This window comes from Zosterops lateralis, assembly GCF_965231275.1.
Source record: "Zosterops lateralis genome assembly, chromosome: 3".
NCBI classification, from domain to species: domain Eukaryota; kingdom Metazoa; phylum Chordata; class Aves; order Passeriformes; family Zosteropidae; genus Zosterops; species Zosterops lateralis.
Genome location: NC_139764.1, coordinates 21,094,023 through 21,112,358, shown reverse-complemented (window position 1 = coordinate 21,112,358; position 18,336 = coordinate 21,094,023). Strand labels below are relative to the sequence as shown.

Below are 18,336 nucleotides of genomic sequence, written 5' to 3'. Positions count from 1 at the left end.
CTCCCCTTTTTGTTAACACAGCAGAAAATTATATCTCAAGGCTCTCTCCTGTCATTCCTGATCCCATGAGCACTGTGCGATTCCCAGGGGGTTTCCATGGCAGAACCTGAGCTTGCACAAGTGCCTTGTGTGTACACTCACATCCCGGTGCCAGACAACTGAGTAACACAAAAGCTGTCACAGGTCATTTTGCTACGGCCCCGACGTTTGAGAGGTATTTAGGCTAGAGGAAAACCAGATTTCAGCTCCAGTCAGCCTTTTTTTGCTGGATACAGGGAACAGCTGGCTGGTGGATGCTGCCCAAACAAAGGTCTCCTTCTACTCTGAGTGGCCTCAGGGGACAGCTGCTGCTGCTGCTGCTGGGTCTGGCTGGCCTGACAGCAGGGCCCAAAACGGATTTATCCTGCACAGCTGTGGAGGTCAGACAATCCAGAGCTGTATTTTATCCATAATAAACTGTGGGAGTACATTATTCTCCTACAACCTACTCGGATCCTGGAGAGAAGCAGAGCGAGCTGAACCAGTTCCTCCATCACTATCCTTTTGCATATTTTTACCTTGGGTTTAAGAATCTAAAGCAGGGTAAGCACAGCCCCAAGGGTTTCTTTTTGCCAAGATCTGACCATGTTAATTTCAACAGAGAAACTTTGGTTTCAGTGTGTGCTAAAATGAAAATATCATCGTTTTCAAGCTAAAACGTAATATATTGAATTATTCTTATGTTGAGATGGATAGAGCACTTTATTAAATTGATCAAGCTTTGCTCAGTTAGCCTTTACTGAGCCTGCTTTTCTCTGCTTTGCTCAAATTAACACAGGCATATTTGTAACTGAAGTCAGTGGTAGCCAAGGCTCTAAAGGCAGATAAATACAAAAAACTGCCTCTCCAAAGTCTTTAGTCTCACTAAGAAAAAAGCTCACAGAAGGAGACTGAGATCAAAATCAATGCCATCTAACCCAGGAAAAAAATTAATTTGCAGGAGTTCATTTTAGATTCTTCTATGTACATAAAGAGAGAATAATTAAGTTTGTACATGCAGAATTTTATCTTTTCTTATTCTCTCCATTATGTGGACAAACTGTTGAGTTCACTGCTCTGATAAAAATCTTTCTAGAACACTTTAATTATTCCCAAAATACTATTTTTCCCTGTACTTTTTTTTTTTTTCCCCAAGTTAGAGGTTTGTTAAAGAGATCATAGATTTTCATATGTTAGTTGTGAAAACCATATGGGAAAAACCCAAATCATTCTTGGCATTTATTATGATAATTTTAACTGGGACTCATAAGGTAAAAGAACTTAATGGCATTACCTATGCAAGATCTGTGAATGTGCATCTCCAGAAACAATGACCTTATTACAGCGTTGATCTTGTGTGGGTGGAAGCCTGGCTCAGAAGGAGCCTGGGGAAAATGCTCATGTATTTCACCTGCCTATTGTATATTATAGGTGAGCTCAAAGGTACAATAAGATACACATTTGGTAAGTGTCTTACATGTAAGAAACAGGTAATTTAATGCATTAATCACTGGAGTGCAATTACAGGCCTTAATTTAGAAGGTATTAGTCACTGGCCATAGATAACCTTCTGTGGCTATTACAATTTCATAGGCTGAGTACATTATAACTGGCAAATGTCATTTGCACAACCAGCACACACAAGGGGCTGGTTTTGGCTGGAAGCACATTTTTTTCTCTATTAAATTCACTCCATTAAATACAAGAGAAAGCACCTGTTTGGGTCTTATTTCAATAAAGACTATATCCTGGCTGCATTTTAAGAGGTCTCATAAAGACTGCATGTTATTCATGTATTTTATTCAAGTGTTTAAAATGGGGTGGGATACACTGGAAATGTTATGAGCACATCAGCAGAAGACATCATAGCTGGTGATAAACCCTGGCAATAAACAGCCTATTAACCTGTTGCAGTCTTTATCAAAATGTGAGACAAATAACTATAAAACCTGTTACAGCATTTACTGATCTTTTATAAATGAACATTCATCCATGGTATTTTCTTGAAATTAGTAACATGCTTAAAAAGAGGTCTCTCAGTACTAAATTTCAAGAAGCTGCATAAATCTAGGAGAGAGTAAAATTCTGTAAGTAATTGTTCCTAATTTTTGGTGTTTTCCCATGCATATTGGAGAGGAAATCTTTACCTCCTCCATCCTAATACCTTTTGGTGCCTGCCAGGTGTTTAGCTCACTGAGTGTATGTGACTTGCATAAGACAGGGGAAGAGCAAGAAACATGTCTGTGCTTAAACAGAGGCACCTTGGCGGGACGACAACTTTTGTTTTTCCTTCCATCATTTCTTTCAAGTGACAGAACAGCATGAGAGGGCTGTGTAGGTGTGCCTTTTGTTGTCAAAATATAACATGCAGGACATGCTCATCTGCATCATTTGGAATTGCATTACTTCCTCTGTGCTAGAAGGCACTGAAAGGTGTCAGCACACTGTTACAGGAAATACAGCTGCATTAACAAACAACTTGGCTGTTTCTTTTTCTCTCTGAGAGAGAGAACCACCACAGCAGCTGAATATTTTGGCATCTTTATTGTAGATTTCTGTGATTTATTCATGTGAAGCCTAGAAGTTTTTAATAACTGGATCAAAAAGATTTAATCCAGAAGCAAGTTCTCAGTCATAATAATGATGTGCAAGCATTGTTCAGAGACAAATCAGCCAATGCACCAACCCCAAAAAAGTTCCAGGTTGGATTTTCAACCATACCTTAGTAAGAACTAAGATACATTTTCTTTTCTGAATTTAAGACTTTATTACATTTAATTGAAAGAAATTCTTCATTTAATGAGAGGAAATGAATACTTGAGAATTAAATGAGAATTAATTTGGCAAGGTTCAATGCATCTCCCTAGATTTCCAATGCCTGGATGAGAACTGGTCCCTTTTCAAAGAAAAACAATACTCAGCCCCCAGTGTCTCAGGCTCAGCCCAGAGATGGCATCTGAGGATCTAAGGACAGCCAGAGTCCTAGGACCTGGCAGCTTTGTTCTGGGAGAAATCCTGTGTTGTTTGCGAATTTAGGAGGCAGCATCCCACTGTTGCCAAGTGCAACTGGATGTGAATAGTACCCACTTTCCATGGGGGGGAAAAGCTCATTCCCCCCAGTGTCTTGGGGTCAGCTCAGAGGTGGCATTTTGTGCTTCAGTGGCAGCCAGAAATTTAGGTATTAGCAGCTTTGGTCTGGGAGAAGTCCTACCATGTTCACTATTTTAGAAAGCAGCAGCACACTTTCGGCCACTGTCTGCTGCTCATATAATCATATTGGCTTTTACTGTTTTCATTTCATTGCAAAATGCTCTTTTTTTTTTTTTAGCATTTTATTTGATTAATTTCATCTCTTGTCTTTTTGTTTGATTTCATTCCCTGATTTCAGTAATAATATTTCTGCCAAATTTTGTTCCTTTTCACTGCACCTCATTTCACAGCAATCCCTTTGATTTTAGTAACTCCATTTCCAAATTTTCTTTTTTTTTTTCAATTGCATTTTATTTCATCATATCTCCTTTCCCGAGTATTTGTTACATTTTCTTCTCTGATTTTACTGTTTTAAGTCCAGAAAAATGGACCAAATGTTGCTGAATGGATCCTCATTGAAATCGCAAGATTTCATTTCCTTTCATGAAATGAAGAATCTCCTCACATGGAAGGAAATGAAATCTCGAAGTCACAGAAGTAAGTGAAAAAACTGACTGGGGTGAATTTATAATAAAGTGAAATTCAGATTAAAGGAGTAAAAGAAAATTCTGAAATGAAGTGATTGTAATCCACTGTAATGAGATGACATGAAGTGCACCCTTTGTATGCCTTTTGTTGTTGCAATGTCCCAGGAGGTCTAGGCCTTTATGGTATGCAATCATTTATAGGTACTTAATACACGAGTGACGTAAGTATAAGTAATTAAAGGTACATAACATAGATTAGTATGAAAAAAGGCATATGAAAACAGGCACTTTGGTGTCATCTCTGGCCCAGCTGATTCCATAGAAAGCAGAACAGCTTAATAAGAATTTCCTGTCTAGATATTCTCATTGTCTGGTGGGATATCAGAGGACATCAGGGAGAGAAGTAGAGTTCACATCCTATTAAAAAGAGAAGGATTCCAGAAGGAGCAATCTGGATAGGAGAAGGGTCCACAACCTCGTGTGACTTGCAAGCAAGAGATGCCTTAGGCACTTAATTCCAAAAGAGGTTGAGATTTATGCAACCCCAAGAGAGCTGAGATTCACTTTATTTAATAATCTTAAAGCATGGCCCTCAGTGCTGCATTTCCAGCTGTCCAGATTAGGTGACACTTTGGTTAACAAGATGTGTACTGCAGATCCAGTGCTTTAGGCTCCCATGTCTCCCATGCAATGTTACTGAATCCCCAGCTCTCTCCTGTGGATATGGACATGCAAAAGTGAGCTCAAGAGTTAGCTCAGAGGTGGTCACTTTTTCAAACAGCATCAATTTCCAGAGATTTTATCTAAATGTACCATGAAAACCTAATTTACTATAATTTTTTAAAAAATAAAAGTTACCCTGTCCTCTCTTTTATCTCCCCTTTTATTCCTTGATTGCTCTCTAAGAATTACAGTAACAGGCAAATAAATCACTTCAGTCACAGATATATCATTCAATCCTAACTTCTTTAGGAAGCCTAAGTATTCCACTTAGTATAAGGTAATGTAGGAAATGGGATATAATGGCCATTAGGAATAGGATAATAATGTGAGTGGAGGATCACCTGCTTACAGTGATCTTGGGTCAGATTAAGTGCAGATCAGAGAGTCAGCTGCACTGGAGGTAAGAGACAGAGATGTGATGCCTCTTTCCACCTGAAAAAAGACCAGAAGAAACAGCTCAAGCACCAAGCAGCTGGCAAACACAAATGTTCACGTTTCTTAGCCTGAGATGAATCAGTCTGCTCATCTATAGATTAAAATGCAGCAAAGCCCATAAAAGCTGCCTCCTGTGCTCTTGCTGCACCCCTCAGGCTGGTTTTCCCTGGTCTGACCCTCCCCCATGGAATAGTTTGGGTTGCAAGGGACCATAAAGATCTTCCAGTTCCAACCCTCTGCCATGGGCAGGGACACCTTCCAAAAGACCAGGTTGCTCAAAGCCCCATCCAACCTGACCATGAACACTTCCAGGGATGGGGCAGCCACAGCTTCTCTGGGACACTTGTTCCACTGCCTCACCATGCTCACAGTGAAGAATTTCTTCCTAAAGTCTAATCCAAATCTAATCTAAATTCTGTCAGTTTAAAGCCATTCACCCTTGTCCTGTCACTACCTGCCTTTGTAAAAAGTCCTTCTCCTGCCCTCTTGTGGGCACCCCTTTAGTACTGGAAGGTGGGATGAGGTGTCCCTGGAGCCTTCTCTGCTCCAGGCTGAACAACTCCAGCTGTCTCACCCTGTCTTCACAGCCCTCTAAGAATTTTTGTGGAATTTTTGTGACTGTCCTCTAGACCTGCCTCCAACACTGCACTCTCTTCTTTTATTGAGGCCCTAAAATTCAGTATGCAGCAGCCCATCTTGGAAAGCCAAGGAGCATTTCGATTCTGCTGGGGAATTTACCCTCCAGCGCTTTTTCACTTTTTTTTTTTTTTTTTTTTTTTTTTTTTTTTTTTTTTTTTTTTTCCACCGTTTCATATCCACATACTCACCACTTCCCCCTCCTCCTCACACGCCATCTCTGGCTCTGCCCACTGTTTACTCCCTCCTTGCGTGGATGAGCAGCTCCGGCTACAACAGCTCCTTCCCGGTCTGCCTGGGGCGGTGCTTCCCGGCGGGTGGAGGAGGCTGTCCCGCTCCAGCCCGCCGCTCTGGATGTGGGAACAGGGCAGGGAACGGGGAACGAGGCGGGGAACAGAGCGGCCGGGACACGGGGCCGGACAGCGACAGCGACAGCCCGACACAGCCGGCTCTGTCACAGCCCAAGGGTCAGTATTCACCCTCTCTGCCCCCCCTCCCTCCTGTGTCCCTTTAAGCCGCCAAGCAATGAGGATCTCCACCCCCAGGAGAATGTTTGTTTAGGCATTTTTAGGGTTGTGCTTGGCGTTTTGCAAAGCGCTGTGTAACTTAGAGCTCGTTCACTCTTCCCCCCGCCTGGCGGACAAGGATTACTACATTCTTTTTATGAGGATAGAAAATAGGTCTGTGGGGTACAAAGTCCCCAAGAGACACAAAAGGCGTTGGAGGTGGGACTTGATAAGACAGAGCCGCATCTGCCCCTGGCCTGTGAAGAGTCCAGTTTGTGGGATTTCAGCAGTTCCACCCTGGAGTTCAGTACCTCAGAACTGGAGCACGAAGTGTTTTGCTTTTGCAGACACCCAGTCTGGCAGGGCTGACTGGGCAGCACCTAATCTGGCCACATGGCATAGGTGTTGTGAGGTAGACAAGCTTCTAGGTCAGACCTAGCAGGAAACACAGCAGTGTTGTAAAATAGAGCAGTGGACTGTTGCTGTAGTTCTTTAATTCCGTGACTTACAGCTGGGAGCATTCACCCAGGTCATGGGAGAGTTCAGTCCATCAGATCTCTGCCCCAGGGTGAATGACACATGTGTCTTCCTCTTAATTGGCAACAGGCTAATTTTGGCCTCCTCCGGCTTCCTTGTGGAGCTGTGTCATTATGCAAGAACTTTCAGAAGCTGAATAAAGTGGTGAAAGACAGGAACTAGAGGGCAGAGCAAGAAGGACCTCCATAGTGTTCTCTAGGGATGGTTTCTGGGTTGAACACATGCATAATCAGAATAAGGAAGCAGCCCAGAGCAGATCTTCTCTCTTCCCTCCCTTGGCCACATACAAAGCATCCCCCAACCCCACATTAGGCTGAAACATGTATTTGATTTAGAGAATCTTGAGTATTATTCACTCAGTTGGGAGAGCTATAATGGAAGAGGAGAGTGCCTCCTGTGCAAAATAACCCATGCTTCCACAGTTAGTGGGTATGAGCAGGAAAAAAGGGTTTGGTGTTCCATTGTGAAGAAAATAGAACTGACTGTAGCTGTTTTACTTGATAGATTAATGTGCTAAATAAAGACATAGCTGGCTTTCTCTCTGGAAAGAACTGGGTAGGGAGAGAATTTAAAATATAACCTGCATGGGGATTTCTGTGTTGGCTACCTCTTGGTGTCTGACTGCAGGTCTTCATGGATTCAGAAATTTGGTTCACGTTCTTCTAGATGCACTGCATGGAGCGTGTCATTCAGTCTCCTGCTTCCTCTCTAAATGCCTTTCATGCAGCTCAGCCTGTGTGACAGCACTTCTTCCTGGTTGGGTTGGGACTACCTCGTGTAAGGATAATCAGTAGATAAGCATTTGATCTGGGCTATAAATGCAGGTGAGCCCTAGGATGCTCCTGCCATGCTGGGAGTCGATGGAACAGCTCCCTCACCAAGAGCCTCCCATGGAAACCAGGAAAGGTTTCAGGAGGGCTATCCCCCACTTTTCTACCTCCTTCACTTGGTAGGTCTTCATTGCATCACAGGTTGACAGTACAGAGTTTTGTCAGCCATACTAGTGAGTGAAATTTTCACATTTTTCTCCTCCACCACCAAGAGCAAACTCAAATTCATTCAGATCTAAAGACTATTTCAAATAAATTCAAACATCTCAATTCCAGGAAAGTCTGGAGTAGGTTTCTGATTTCACCTGAAAGCTGGGCAGATTTTATTTTCTCTTTGTATTATGTTTATGGACTTTTTGTCACTGCACATTTGCAGCTTGTTACCTTTTGATTACTTTTTTAAAATGCATGGGCAAAAAAAAAAAAAAAAAAAACCCAAAAAAAACCAAACTTGCAAAAGCAAACATCTCTTTTATAATTTGTTCCATTTGGCTATGCATATTCAGGAATCTGTTTCCATATTTTTTAATAGTTCTTTAATAAATAGTGTGCCCAGATTTGGTCCCAGAAGTGCAGGGGTGGTAATCACGCTATTCCCCCTTGGCTGGTCACCATTACTCATCTTTGCTGACTTCAGGCTACCAAACCATTACCACTGTTTTGTGCCTGACAACTGTTTCACAGGTGTGACAGCACTGATGAACTTTATAAAAAGGTGAGACCTTTAAAAAGAATTGTTCAGAGTTCTGCTTGTGACCCCAGGAGTTACATGTCTGCCGCATCTCCGCTTTGTCAAGAATTCACTGCTTCCTGAAGAATTTCTGTCTCATCTGTGAAAGCTGGTTTCCTGTAACTTAAAAACTTGACTGTCATTCCTAAGACTCCTTTCCTATTATCACTTTGATCTTTTCCAGGTGAGAGCTTAAAGTCTGGCTGCTTCTAATTATCCTGCAAGCACAAAAAAACAACATTGTGTCCTTGGGCTAAATCCAGTTTCTGAAAAACACAGTCCAAAGTTACAGCGAAGAGGGAAGGGAAACTAACAGAAAGGTGACTTTTTTCCCCCCAGGGTGCCTTCTAGTTTAGACCAGGCAATTCTCTCATGACAGCTTTCAAAGAGTAAGGAAAACATGGCCTCAAGATGTAGGAATACCTGAGTGGTGACTGTGATTGCCCACAGGTGGTTTGTGTAGCTGTGAACCAGTGTCGCTGCTGGAAAACGACAGCAGCAAAAACTCTGGAAAAACAAACAACAAACAAAACCCCCCCAAACCTCCAAATGAATCTTCACTGTCCTCACTGAAGCCCTGTTTCCTTAGGACCTGGAAGATGGATTGTTGGTGCTCTGCTAAGGCTCTTTCTGCCTTCATGATGTCCTGTGGCACACAGGGCAGAGTGGGGCTGGCTCATGGAGCAGTGCCCAGTGCTGGGGCCCTACTGGAACAAACATCCCAGCTGGCTGCTGGGCAGGGAAAGGCGCAGACTGGCCCTGCTCAGCAGGAGCACACTCAAAACTGTGCTACAGGCTAAAAACAGCTGAGCTAGGGCCAAAAGCTGAGGTCTGGGGCTAAGGCACTCTCTCTCTGCTTATCCAATTTACTCCTATCCTCCACAGAATAGACCAGAGTATGTTTTAGTCTTTATTTTCAAGTTTATTTTCCTACCCTTCTGAGGACTGCTCTCTTGTAAAGAACTGTTACACTATAATTAGTGGAATCACATCTGTCTTTGTGTGTTTGCATCTCATCATATGATCTGATGGGATATCAAAACAAACAAATAAATATAAACAGGAAGTAGATCATTACACCCAAACCAGTACTGGCTTTTATGGTCCTTCTGCTCTGTCAGGTCATTAAATGCCTTATTGCCTTATGCTTTTCTCCATCAATGATAGGAACTGTCACAGTGCTCAATTACCTTGTAAGATGCTTCCTGATTTGAAGAGGAGATATTCTATATTTCATTTAAGCATCCTGGCAACTTAAGGGAGAGGCTGAGTGGCTGGGATGGGGTACATTCATTAATCATCTGATGAATGAAATAGTTTGTTTTTTACATCTGAATTGGCTAGAGGGGCCCCAGGACAAAAAGTGTGTTTACACTGCACAACTTTTTATGAGCACAAATGCATATATTATGATGGCCTAAAGCCCAGGCAAAAGCTTGGGGCTTTATTTTTGTTTCAGTAAGTAGATTTGATCTAATCAGATAACAGCAGCAATACAAATTTTTACAATAGCAGTTGGCCTTTATCTGACCAGTCTAAGAACAAAGACTTACTGTTTTGCAATATATCTTTCAAGATCCTTTTTATGGCCTAAATAAATATTACAAACGCCTTGTCAGCAGGCTTTCTGTTAGATTAAAAGGAAAAGGATGCTCTTTGAAGGTCTTTGAGGTTTTTTTTTTTTCTGAGAAATTTTACCAAGCACCAAATACGAGTAGTCCTTCACAGTCAATGAATATCACCTGCTTCTGGGAAAGATAATCATAACCTTTGCCACAAGTGAGGAAAACATGAATACTACTAGGGCAACAGACAATGGTATTTTGTTCTGCATGTTCTCCAAGAAGTAGGAGTGATTCTCATTTCCCTACAGAATTGTGACCTGGGAATATAAAGAGAAGATCACACAAGGGAGACTCCTTTGGTTGGCTGGAAGGTGCCCAATATCTGAAGAAAGAGATTGAGACATTTGTCTATTCAGGTGAATTTTCATGGGGTTTAGGCGGCAATTGCACAGCAACTTTTCCAGTGCATTTTTGTTGGGGGTATGGAAAGGGGAGCAGCAAGTGCTTTCTAAATCTCCATGAGAGAGTTGCTGCTCTGGCATAAATAACAAAAAGAGACAGTCTGAGCCCTCCTTTTCGGCTTTCCCCCAGGCCCTGCTTACTGACAGTTTCTGGGTGTCCTCAGGCAAACACAGCAGTGCTGAGACAGACAGGCACTGCTACAACATCCACCATGCTCAGGTACTTCCAATTCCCATCCTTTTTTGCTGTGGTTTGAAACCAGATTTGCAAAATCAGGTTTTAAAACAGTGAGTACAATAGGGAAGGTCAGTTCCAGATGACTCAAAGCCTTCCCACTTTCCCTCTTCCCTTTACTGCTTACTCATTCCTGACATCAGCACAGTAGAAGGAAACAAAATCTCACCTGCTGGGCTCTGGTTCTCTGAACTTCAGTGCTCCAGTTTTCAATAATGAAAATTTTCTCTAACTGACGGGACAAGAGGGTGTAGACTCAAGCTCCACCAGGGAGGTTCAGGTTGGACATCAGGAAGAATTTTTTCACTGAAAGGGTGTTTAAACATTGGAAGAGGCAGCCCAGGGAGGTAGTGGAGTCACCATCCCTGGAAGTGTTCAAGAAACAACTGGACTTGGCAATTAGTGCTACAGTTTAGTTGGCATGGTGGTGTTTGGTCAAAGGTTGGACTCAGTGATCTTGGTTGTCTTTACCAACCTTAAGGATTCTGTGACTCTATGTTTCTATGAATTAAGCATTTACACATCCTTTCATCTATATTGAATGTAATCAAGTGTAATTTGTAATTACATTGAATGTAATTACAACGAATGTAATTGAATGAGGTGATCCTCATTTTGTGGGAAGAATATTCTTCCCAAAAGGTTTTACATGCTAATGTGCAGTGGTGAAGGGTTGCATAAACTGCTACATGATGGGATTCTGATAAATTACAAATCTTTGCTGTTTTCATGGGAGCAGTAAGAGACATTTCTTATTGCCAGTATCCCTCTGCTGCTTATGGATTCAGGGGAGAATGTAATAACTTAGGCAGAAAGGGAGCAAAGAGTTTACAAGTGAAATCTTGCTTATCACTAGACCAGAGCAAAGTTGGAGTTTAACAACTGCTAAAAGATTATTAGATATTTTTTTTAGCCTACAAGAATGTAGAAAAGCAGGTCAATGAAAAAGAGAAGATCACTACGAATATTTCCCCATTTTCTTATATTCTCATGCTAAAAATAAAACTGCATTTTAAAATTTAAAACCAACATTTTCTAACATTTTCATATCTGTTAAATATTCACTTTCAAAGTATTTTCTCTTTGTCACTGCTTTTGATGATGCTGTGATTTTGCCCAAACTTTAAAAGCAGCCATCTTATCTGGGATGAAAAGGTAAAAGTCTGAAAGATAAATGTAATTTAAAACTATTTGTGGTAAACACCTTATATCAAGGTGTCAAGAATAAGCAATATAATAGCTATCAAATATTAAAAGAGTAACTTGGTGTTTTGTTTTTTCATGGTTCAAGCAAAGAGAAAAGTAAAAAAGTAAACAAGATCTTGAATGACTTGCTGTATGTTTAGCTGTGTCTTTTTCAATCACCTACAATATTTTGTAGTCACAACAAACATTAAATCGTTTACTGCTTATAAAGCCCTCTTTAGGAGTGCATGTTAGGTAAAAAAAAAAAAAAAAAGAGGTTAGTAAATACAATTATTTTTTAGTACTTGGAATTATTCCCCATAGAAGAAGCTAAAATTTCTTCATGGTTTTCCTAAAGTACAGTACACAGTCAACTCCTTTAGGGCTAATAAATTGCTCTGGTCTTTACTATGCTCAATAAAAGAGAGTTTTGATACTCACTGCCTACAATTTGATTTCCTATGCGGCACATCCTAAATTCCTTAGTGAGACAAAACATGAATGAACTTTGAATGCCAGGACTTCAGAAATCAACTCTGATCGTATATCTCTAATCTCTTTTGCTTTCAAGGACCAGAGCTTGTCTCAAGCACATGAGATTGTCTTAAAAATGACAAGATCACTATTTTAAGTTGTGAGCTATGTGGGTTTCCCACTTAGTGTTTGAGCCTCTAAGGTGAAAATTTGCAGACTCATTCCAGCAGTCCAAGCTGCTACAAGTTAAGGTTTTAATATAATCAGATGATGTGAAGAACATCACCAGAAATGTTTGATACAGTGGGATCATGTCAGTCAGGAGGCTGGATTGTATTGTAGTATCCTTGTACTTTCTATAGAGCAGATAGTCTCTAAAAATTGGCTGGACCTTTCCTTTGGTATTTGTAGTGGAAATGTCAGTGGTTTCTACTGACATACTTTCTCATTTCCCAGGAATCCCATTGTATGGCAGCAATAAGCATAATTTAAATTAAATTAAATTAAATTAAAATAAATTGTGTAATATTCTGCATAGAGGTTTGTACCTGTCCTTTAAAGAAGGAGTTGTGCTCAAATCAGACCGGTAATTTTTCAAGCCCCACTTTTTCCTCTCTGAAGCAGATTTACTTTGCAGACATTAGATGGCCACTGGGGGTTTGGTTCTACAAGAATTCACACTTACCAATCTTTAAGCAGATTGTGCTGGAGGACACAAAAATTCATCCATTGGGTTGTCATTTCATTTCAATAAATGCTTGCCTAAAAGCAGAAGCAGATGGCTGCAATCTTAGTTAGAAGGTTGGGAGTTTTTTTAAACTGCACTACACAAACAACCACTTTAGGGCTAGTAATTTGCTCTGGTCTTTACCATGCTCAATAAAAAAGACCTTCCTTGCTCTGCAGAGGTTTATGTCTCAGATAAAAAGGGCAACAGACAGACAGGTGGCATAATGCAAGGAAAATACAGAATGGGAATAAATGGATTCATCAGCAAGCTGCATAAATTGTGCTATGCACCTTTTTGTATAATTGAGGAATTTACAGTTTGGGAAATGCAGTTTTTCATAAAACATGAAATCTTGCAGCACAGTTTCAGGCTACTGCTTTTCTTTTGGTTGTTTCATCACTGTTAGTCTTGTTCCTGCCTATACTTTCAAAACTATTTTACAGCCATTTCCAGACCAATTTCAGGTTGTCAGGTTAATCTGAGGCTCAAGGAGCCCCAAAAGAGATTCCCCTTCTTAAAAACTCATGGCTGTTAGGCACCTCTATGTGACAACAAGTTGAATTCCAAACAGGTGACAGTCCTGACAAGGAGAGCACTCAAGGAAAGAGTAGCATTTGCCTATTGAGATGACTGGGTGGCTGCACTTGACTCAGACAATCCAAACTGGTTTAGCCTTTTTGGAAAAACTAATTAAGGAATTAAGCTAAGACAGCAACATTACCAGTTCCATGGTGCAGTTTAAATAGCTAGGCCAAGATTTTTACTCTTACCTGGTAGGGTTTTAAGGAACATAAAGGAGAGTTACTTTTTAGGTCATAGGAGGTCCTCACATCCTTTTGGGATGCATGTTCTGACCAACAGCCCATCAGGTGATCCCTGTTAGACTTCGGAGAAAGGATAAATCCCAAATCACAAGTTATTTTTGTTGTGACATTAACCCTCTATTCTATAGCTGTTAAAAATGTGGTCTGAAACTCACTGCAAAGACAGCCAACTGCAGAACTAATTCTCACTATTGTCACTTTTTTTTCACATAGGTTCATCATGTTGTGTCATCAGCTCCTACTTGTCTTTGGCCTGTCACTGGCTACTGGGGTGTGTGCATTTAGAAGCTGCTACTCAGAAGCCCAAGTCTCCATGTACCTTTTCTGCAACCTCACAGATGTTCCACCTGTGCCAAAGGATACAGTGAAGCTTCTTCTGGCTTTCAACTATATCAGACAAGTGACTGTGACTTCGTTTCCACTGCTGGAGCACTTGTTGGTGTTGGAAATCAGAGACCAGTTTGTTGGTCTTGTTACTATAGGAAAAGGAGCATTCAGGAACCTGCCAAACCTTAGTGTATTACACTTGGGAAACAATCAGATTCTTCAGCTGGATCTTGATGCTTTTGTGGGATTGCCAAGCCTGACTATCCTCCGTCTGTTTTACAACTCCCTTGGAGACTCCATCCTGGAAGAACGTTACTTTCAAGATTTGAGGTCATTAGAAGAATTGGATCTTTCAGCAAATAAAATCACAAAACTTCATCCTCATCCCTTATTTTATAATCTAACAGCCTTGAAAAGTGTGAACCTGAAATTAAACCAGATATCCAACTTCTGTCAAATCAATCTTACCAGCTTCCAAGGAAAACACTTTTTATTTTTTAACCTTGATTCTAATCACTTGTACAAGACAGAAGATGTGGCCTGGGCCAACTGCTCCAATCCTTTCAAAAATATTACATTTAACTTACTAAACCTTAATAACAATGGCTGGAGCACAGAGAAATTCCAGTATTTCTCTACAGCCATTAAAGGGACTCAAATAAATTCTTTAATATTTAGCCCTCATATAATGGGTTCAGGATTTGGCTTTGATAACTTAAAAGATCCAGATTATTCTACTTTTGCAGGACTAGGAAGAAGTAATCTTAGAATCTTTGATATTTCACAGGGTTTCATATTCTCTCTCAATCCTTTAATCTTTCAAAGTCTTGGTAATCTGCAATCACTGAACCTTTTCAAGAACAAGATAAATGCAATACAAAGGAAAGCATTTTTTGGCTTGAGCAACCTAAGAATTCTCAATCTCTCAAGTAACCTTTTGGGTGAGTTGTATGATTATACTTTTGAGGGTCTACGTAGTGTAATGTATATTGATTTACAGCAAAATCATATTGGGATCATTGATGACAAATCATTCAGGCAATTAGTAAATCTGAAAACAATTGATCTCCGAGACAATGCCATTAAAAGACTCCCTTCCTTTCCACATCTGACCCTTGCCTTTTTAGGTGCCAATAAGCTAACGTCTGTAGCTGACAGAGCAATAACTGCAACATACCTCGAATTAGAAAGAAATTGGTTGGCAGACTTAGGTGACCTGTATATTCTTTTCAGAATTCCGGATCTGCAGTACATCTTCTTAAAACAGAACCGTCTCTCTTACTGTGTGAAAAGTACTAATGTTGTAGAAAACAAGCAGTTAGTATATATGGATCTAGGTGAAAATATGTTGCAGCTGGTGTGGGAGAGAGATTTATGTTTGGATGTGTTTGGGGCATTGCCCAAACTTCAGGTTCTACATCTGAATAACAACTATCTTAGTGCTCTTCCACAGGAGATTTTTAGAGGTCTAACATCTCTTAAAATACTTAACCTGGCTTCCAACCTGTTGTCTCATCTTTCTCCTGGGCTTTTCCCACAAAGCCTAACAAGCCTAAACTTATCTGGAAACCATCTGCTTTCCCCTGAGCCTGAAGTCTTTATGACTTTGAGTATTCTGGATATCACACATAATAGTTATGTCTGTGATTGTGGTTTAAAGAGCCTGCTGGTGTGGCTGAATGAAACCAATGTGACCCTGGCTGGCTCCCCGTCTGACAGGTACTGTGTGTACCCCTCTGGCTTTGAAGGGGTGCCCCTGTCACACCTGACATACGATGGCTGTGATGAAGATGAACTCCAGCAGGCACTCAGATTCTCACTGTTCATCATCTTCTCTGTCATTATTCTCATGCTTCTGGTGGCAGTCATCATTTTTACTCGCTGCCGGGGGATTTGTTTCGTCTGGTATAAAACCATCACAAAAAAACTGATAGACAACCAACCACGAGTAGAAGATAAAAGTGAATACAAATATGATGCATATCTGTGCTACAGCAAAAATGACTTTGAATGGGTCCAGAATTCTTTGCTAAAGCACCTGGATTCACAGTATTTTGATAAAAACAGATTTACCTTGTGTTTTGAGGAAAGAGATTTCTTGCCTGGAGAAGAACATATCAACAATATTCGTGATGCCATTTGGAACAGCAGGAAAACCATTTGCATTGTGACCAGGCAGTTTCTCAAAGATGGGTGGTGTGTGGAAGCCTTTAATTTTGCCCAGAGCAGGTACTTCTGTGACCTGAAGGATGTCCTCATTGTGGTAGTGGTTGGGTCACTTTCTCAGTATCAGCTGAAGAAACACAAACCAATTCGAAACTTCTTACAAAGGAGTCAGTATTTGCGGTGGCCTGAAGATTATCAAGATGTAGATTGGTTTTTAGATAACCTTTCTTGCCAAATTCGGAAGGAGAAAAAGGTGCAAAGGAAAACCAGTGGCATAGAGCTGCAGCATATAGCAACTGTCTCACATTGACTGTGTGAGTTCCAGGCAAATATTCCATTTCCATCTGTGCCATGGCAGGAATAAACAGAAGTTGGCTCCATCTTTCCTTGAAAAGACATGCAGAATGATAACTGTTTCAGTATAAATCCTTCAGAACACAGAGACAAAGCAACCAGCAGATTTATGGAAGTGCAATGGTTTTGTGGACTACAACATGCCGTTTCAGAAGGATTGAATGAACCACAGATGCTTCACATTTTGGATGCATCTTCAGGCACTTTAGTCCTGATTTTTGGAGTACTGCTTAATGGTCTGTTTCAGCTAGAGAAGGATGCTCATGGTTGTTTTTTCAAAGAGAGCCCATGGTACTGTCCAGGAGTGACCAAAAGTGCTCTCAGGCCCTGGCAAGCCTGATCATTGCGGTTCCTGGTCTATTTAATTTTGTGCTTGCTGCACTGGTAACTTTTCATGCTGTGTTTCACAGTACAATCATTGTTTCGCACCGTTATGCTTTATATTGGTGTAACACAGATGTCATTTGTTTATTTTCTTCTCAATTTACCTCAGCTCAGCTGGAACATACGAACTTTGGACTCCATTCATGCCCTTCCCCTCCACCAACTTCTCTGCTTGGTGGTCAAACTACAATAGTTGGTCTACAACATTTGCTACTTGTTCAGCTTGGGTGCTTTTTCACTTGACCTGCCTCCTGCCCTGCAGAGAGGAACTGGTATTCCGTTTGCACCTGAAGCAAGCCTGAGCTTGGAATGGAAACAAGAAACTACCTCAGCAGCTGTGCAGACTGTACCCTGGTGACAGAGCTTTTGCATTCTGGGAGTGGGAAATGCATTTGTACTTTGTAATTGTCCTGTGTAATTCGGGTTGTCCTCAGCACACCCTGTGTGCTGATCAATTCTAAGATGTTTTCTTGCTTCCATTGAAATGTTTTTCTAGAGACATGAATGCCTGTCTCTCTCTTCTCTAATTATTTTGCCACTCTCTGCTCAGGTATGTGTCTTGAAGGGGTTGTTTAGGGTCATTTTAATAAAAGTCTGACTCAGTGTTCACTGTTACAGAAGCTGCACCTATTATTTTGATCGTGACATACTCCTTGAGTGTACTGTTCACCTTTGTGCATTTATTCAACAGAAGCTTACCAAAATAATTTCAGTGTGGTCTCAGTGAGATTTTTTTTGCAGTCGTGAGGAAGCAGGAATGGGAGGTTTTATAAGTTGTCTGCCTCGACCTTAGCTGCAAACAGATAATATAATCTTAACTGTTTTGATAGAGATGAAAGAGCCTAATCCACTTTGTGTGAATGCAGTCGTTGGAATATAGATGTGCCTGTGGCTGATCTAATTTACTCTCAGCACAGTATACATGACTTCTGTCGATAAAATTACTTCGGCAAAATATCTCTTCCTTCTCAATAAGTGTAGTCATTCAGGAAGGCAGAAAGGGCTAAACCTTGGAATATTTTCCAGGCGGCATGGGATACGGGGTTGCAGATGAAAGAAAGGATTGACTGTGCTGGCGGAGCCCTGGGTGTCGCTGTTGGCTCAGGGAACAGCCCGTCTTTCCTCAGCCCCTCCTGTCGCCTGCCACTGCAGCTGCTGGCAGGAGGGGAAAATCCTGCTGCAAGGAGAGGGCTGGGAAAGCACCAGCAGCCCTGCCTTCCCAGAGCCCCCCATGAGCCGTCAGAAAAGCCACCACGGGCATTTCAGCTCTCTGCACTTCTTACATTTTTCTAAAAATGTCTGACTCTTTCTCCTTTTGCCTGTCAACCGGTGCAGATATTTATAGGCATCCTTTAAAGGCAGAGGCTCTACTAGAGAGTATTTCACATAAAACCCACTGGCAGATAGTCAAAGCAGGAATGAATCTGTACAATGAAGATCATCTACAGTTCCAGGTGCTCAGTCTATGGATCTGTGCATGGTGTTCAAGAGTTGGGGATTTAAAAGCACCCTTAAGAAATTATATTTGAATGAGTATCA

General features: G+C 41.1%; 1 protein-coding gene and 1 long non-coding RNA gene across 4 annotated transcripts; one reads left to right on the top strand and one right to left on the bottom strand.

Moving 5' to 3' along the window:
- Positions 1-3,460: 3,460 nt before the first annotated feature.
- LOC310907736 lies at positions 3,461-5,784 on the bottom strand. 2 transcript variants are annotated; one of them, XR_014589709.1, is made up of 3 exons: positions 5,681-5,784; positions 4,760-4,850; positions 3,461-4,112 (listed from the first exon to the last, which is right to left on the bottom strand). It is a non-coding gene; the product is annotated as an uncharacterized lncRNA (long non-coding RNA). The 2 variants fall into 2 exon arrangements; XR_014589710.1 differs by lacking the exon at positions 3,461-4,112 and adding an exon at positions 4,134-4,410.
- Positions 5,785-5,827: 43 nt separating this feature from the next.
- Positions 5,828-18,123, top strand: TLR5 (toll like receptor 5). Of its 2 annotated transcripts, XM_083858173.1 has the most exons (3): positions 5,849-5,956; positions 9,966-10,073; positions 13,780-18,123. In XM_083858173.1, the coding sequence occupies exon 3, from the start codon at positions 13,787-13,789 to the stop codon at positions 16,367-16,369; it is 2,583 nt and encodes an 860-aa protein (XP_083714299.1). In that variant the 5' UTR covers positions 5,849-5,956; positions 9,966-10,073; positions 13,780-13,786; the 3' UTR covers positions 16,370-18,123. The 2 variants fall into 2 exon arrangements, with proteins under 2 accessions (XP_083714298.1, XP_083714299.1); XM_083858172.1 differs by lacking the exon at positions 9,966-10,073 and having other exon boundaries at positions 5,828-5,956.
- Positions 18,124-18,336: the final 213 nt, after the last annotated feature.

Bases quoted from the DNA above. Each gene is read 5' to 3' on its own strand.
- TLR5 (XM_083858172.1), top strand. From the start codon at position 5,844: ATGTGGGAACAGGGCAGGGAACGGGGAACGAGGCGGGGAACAGAGCGG. The intron at 5,957-13,779 runs GTCAGTATTCAC...TTTTTCACATAG, and splicing joins GGCTCTGTCACAGCCCAAGG to GTTCATCATGTTGTGTCATC.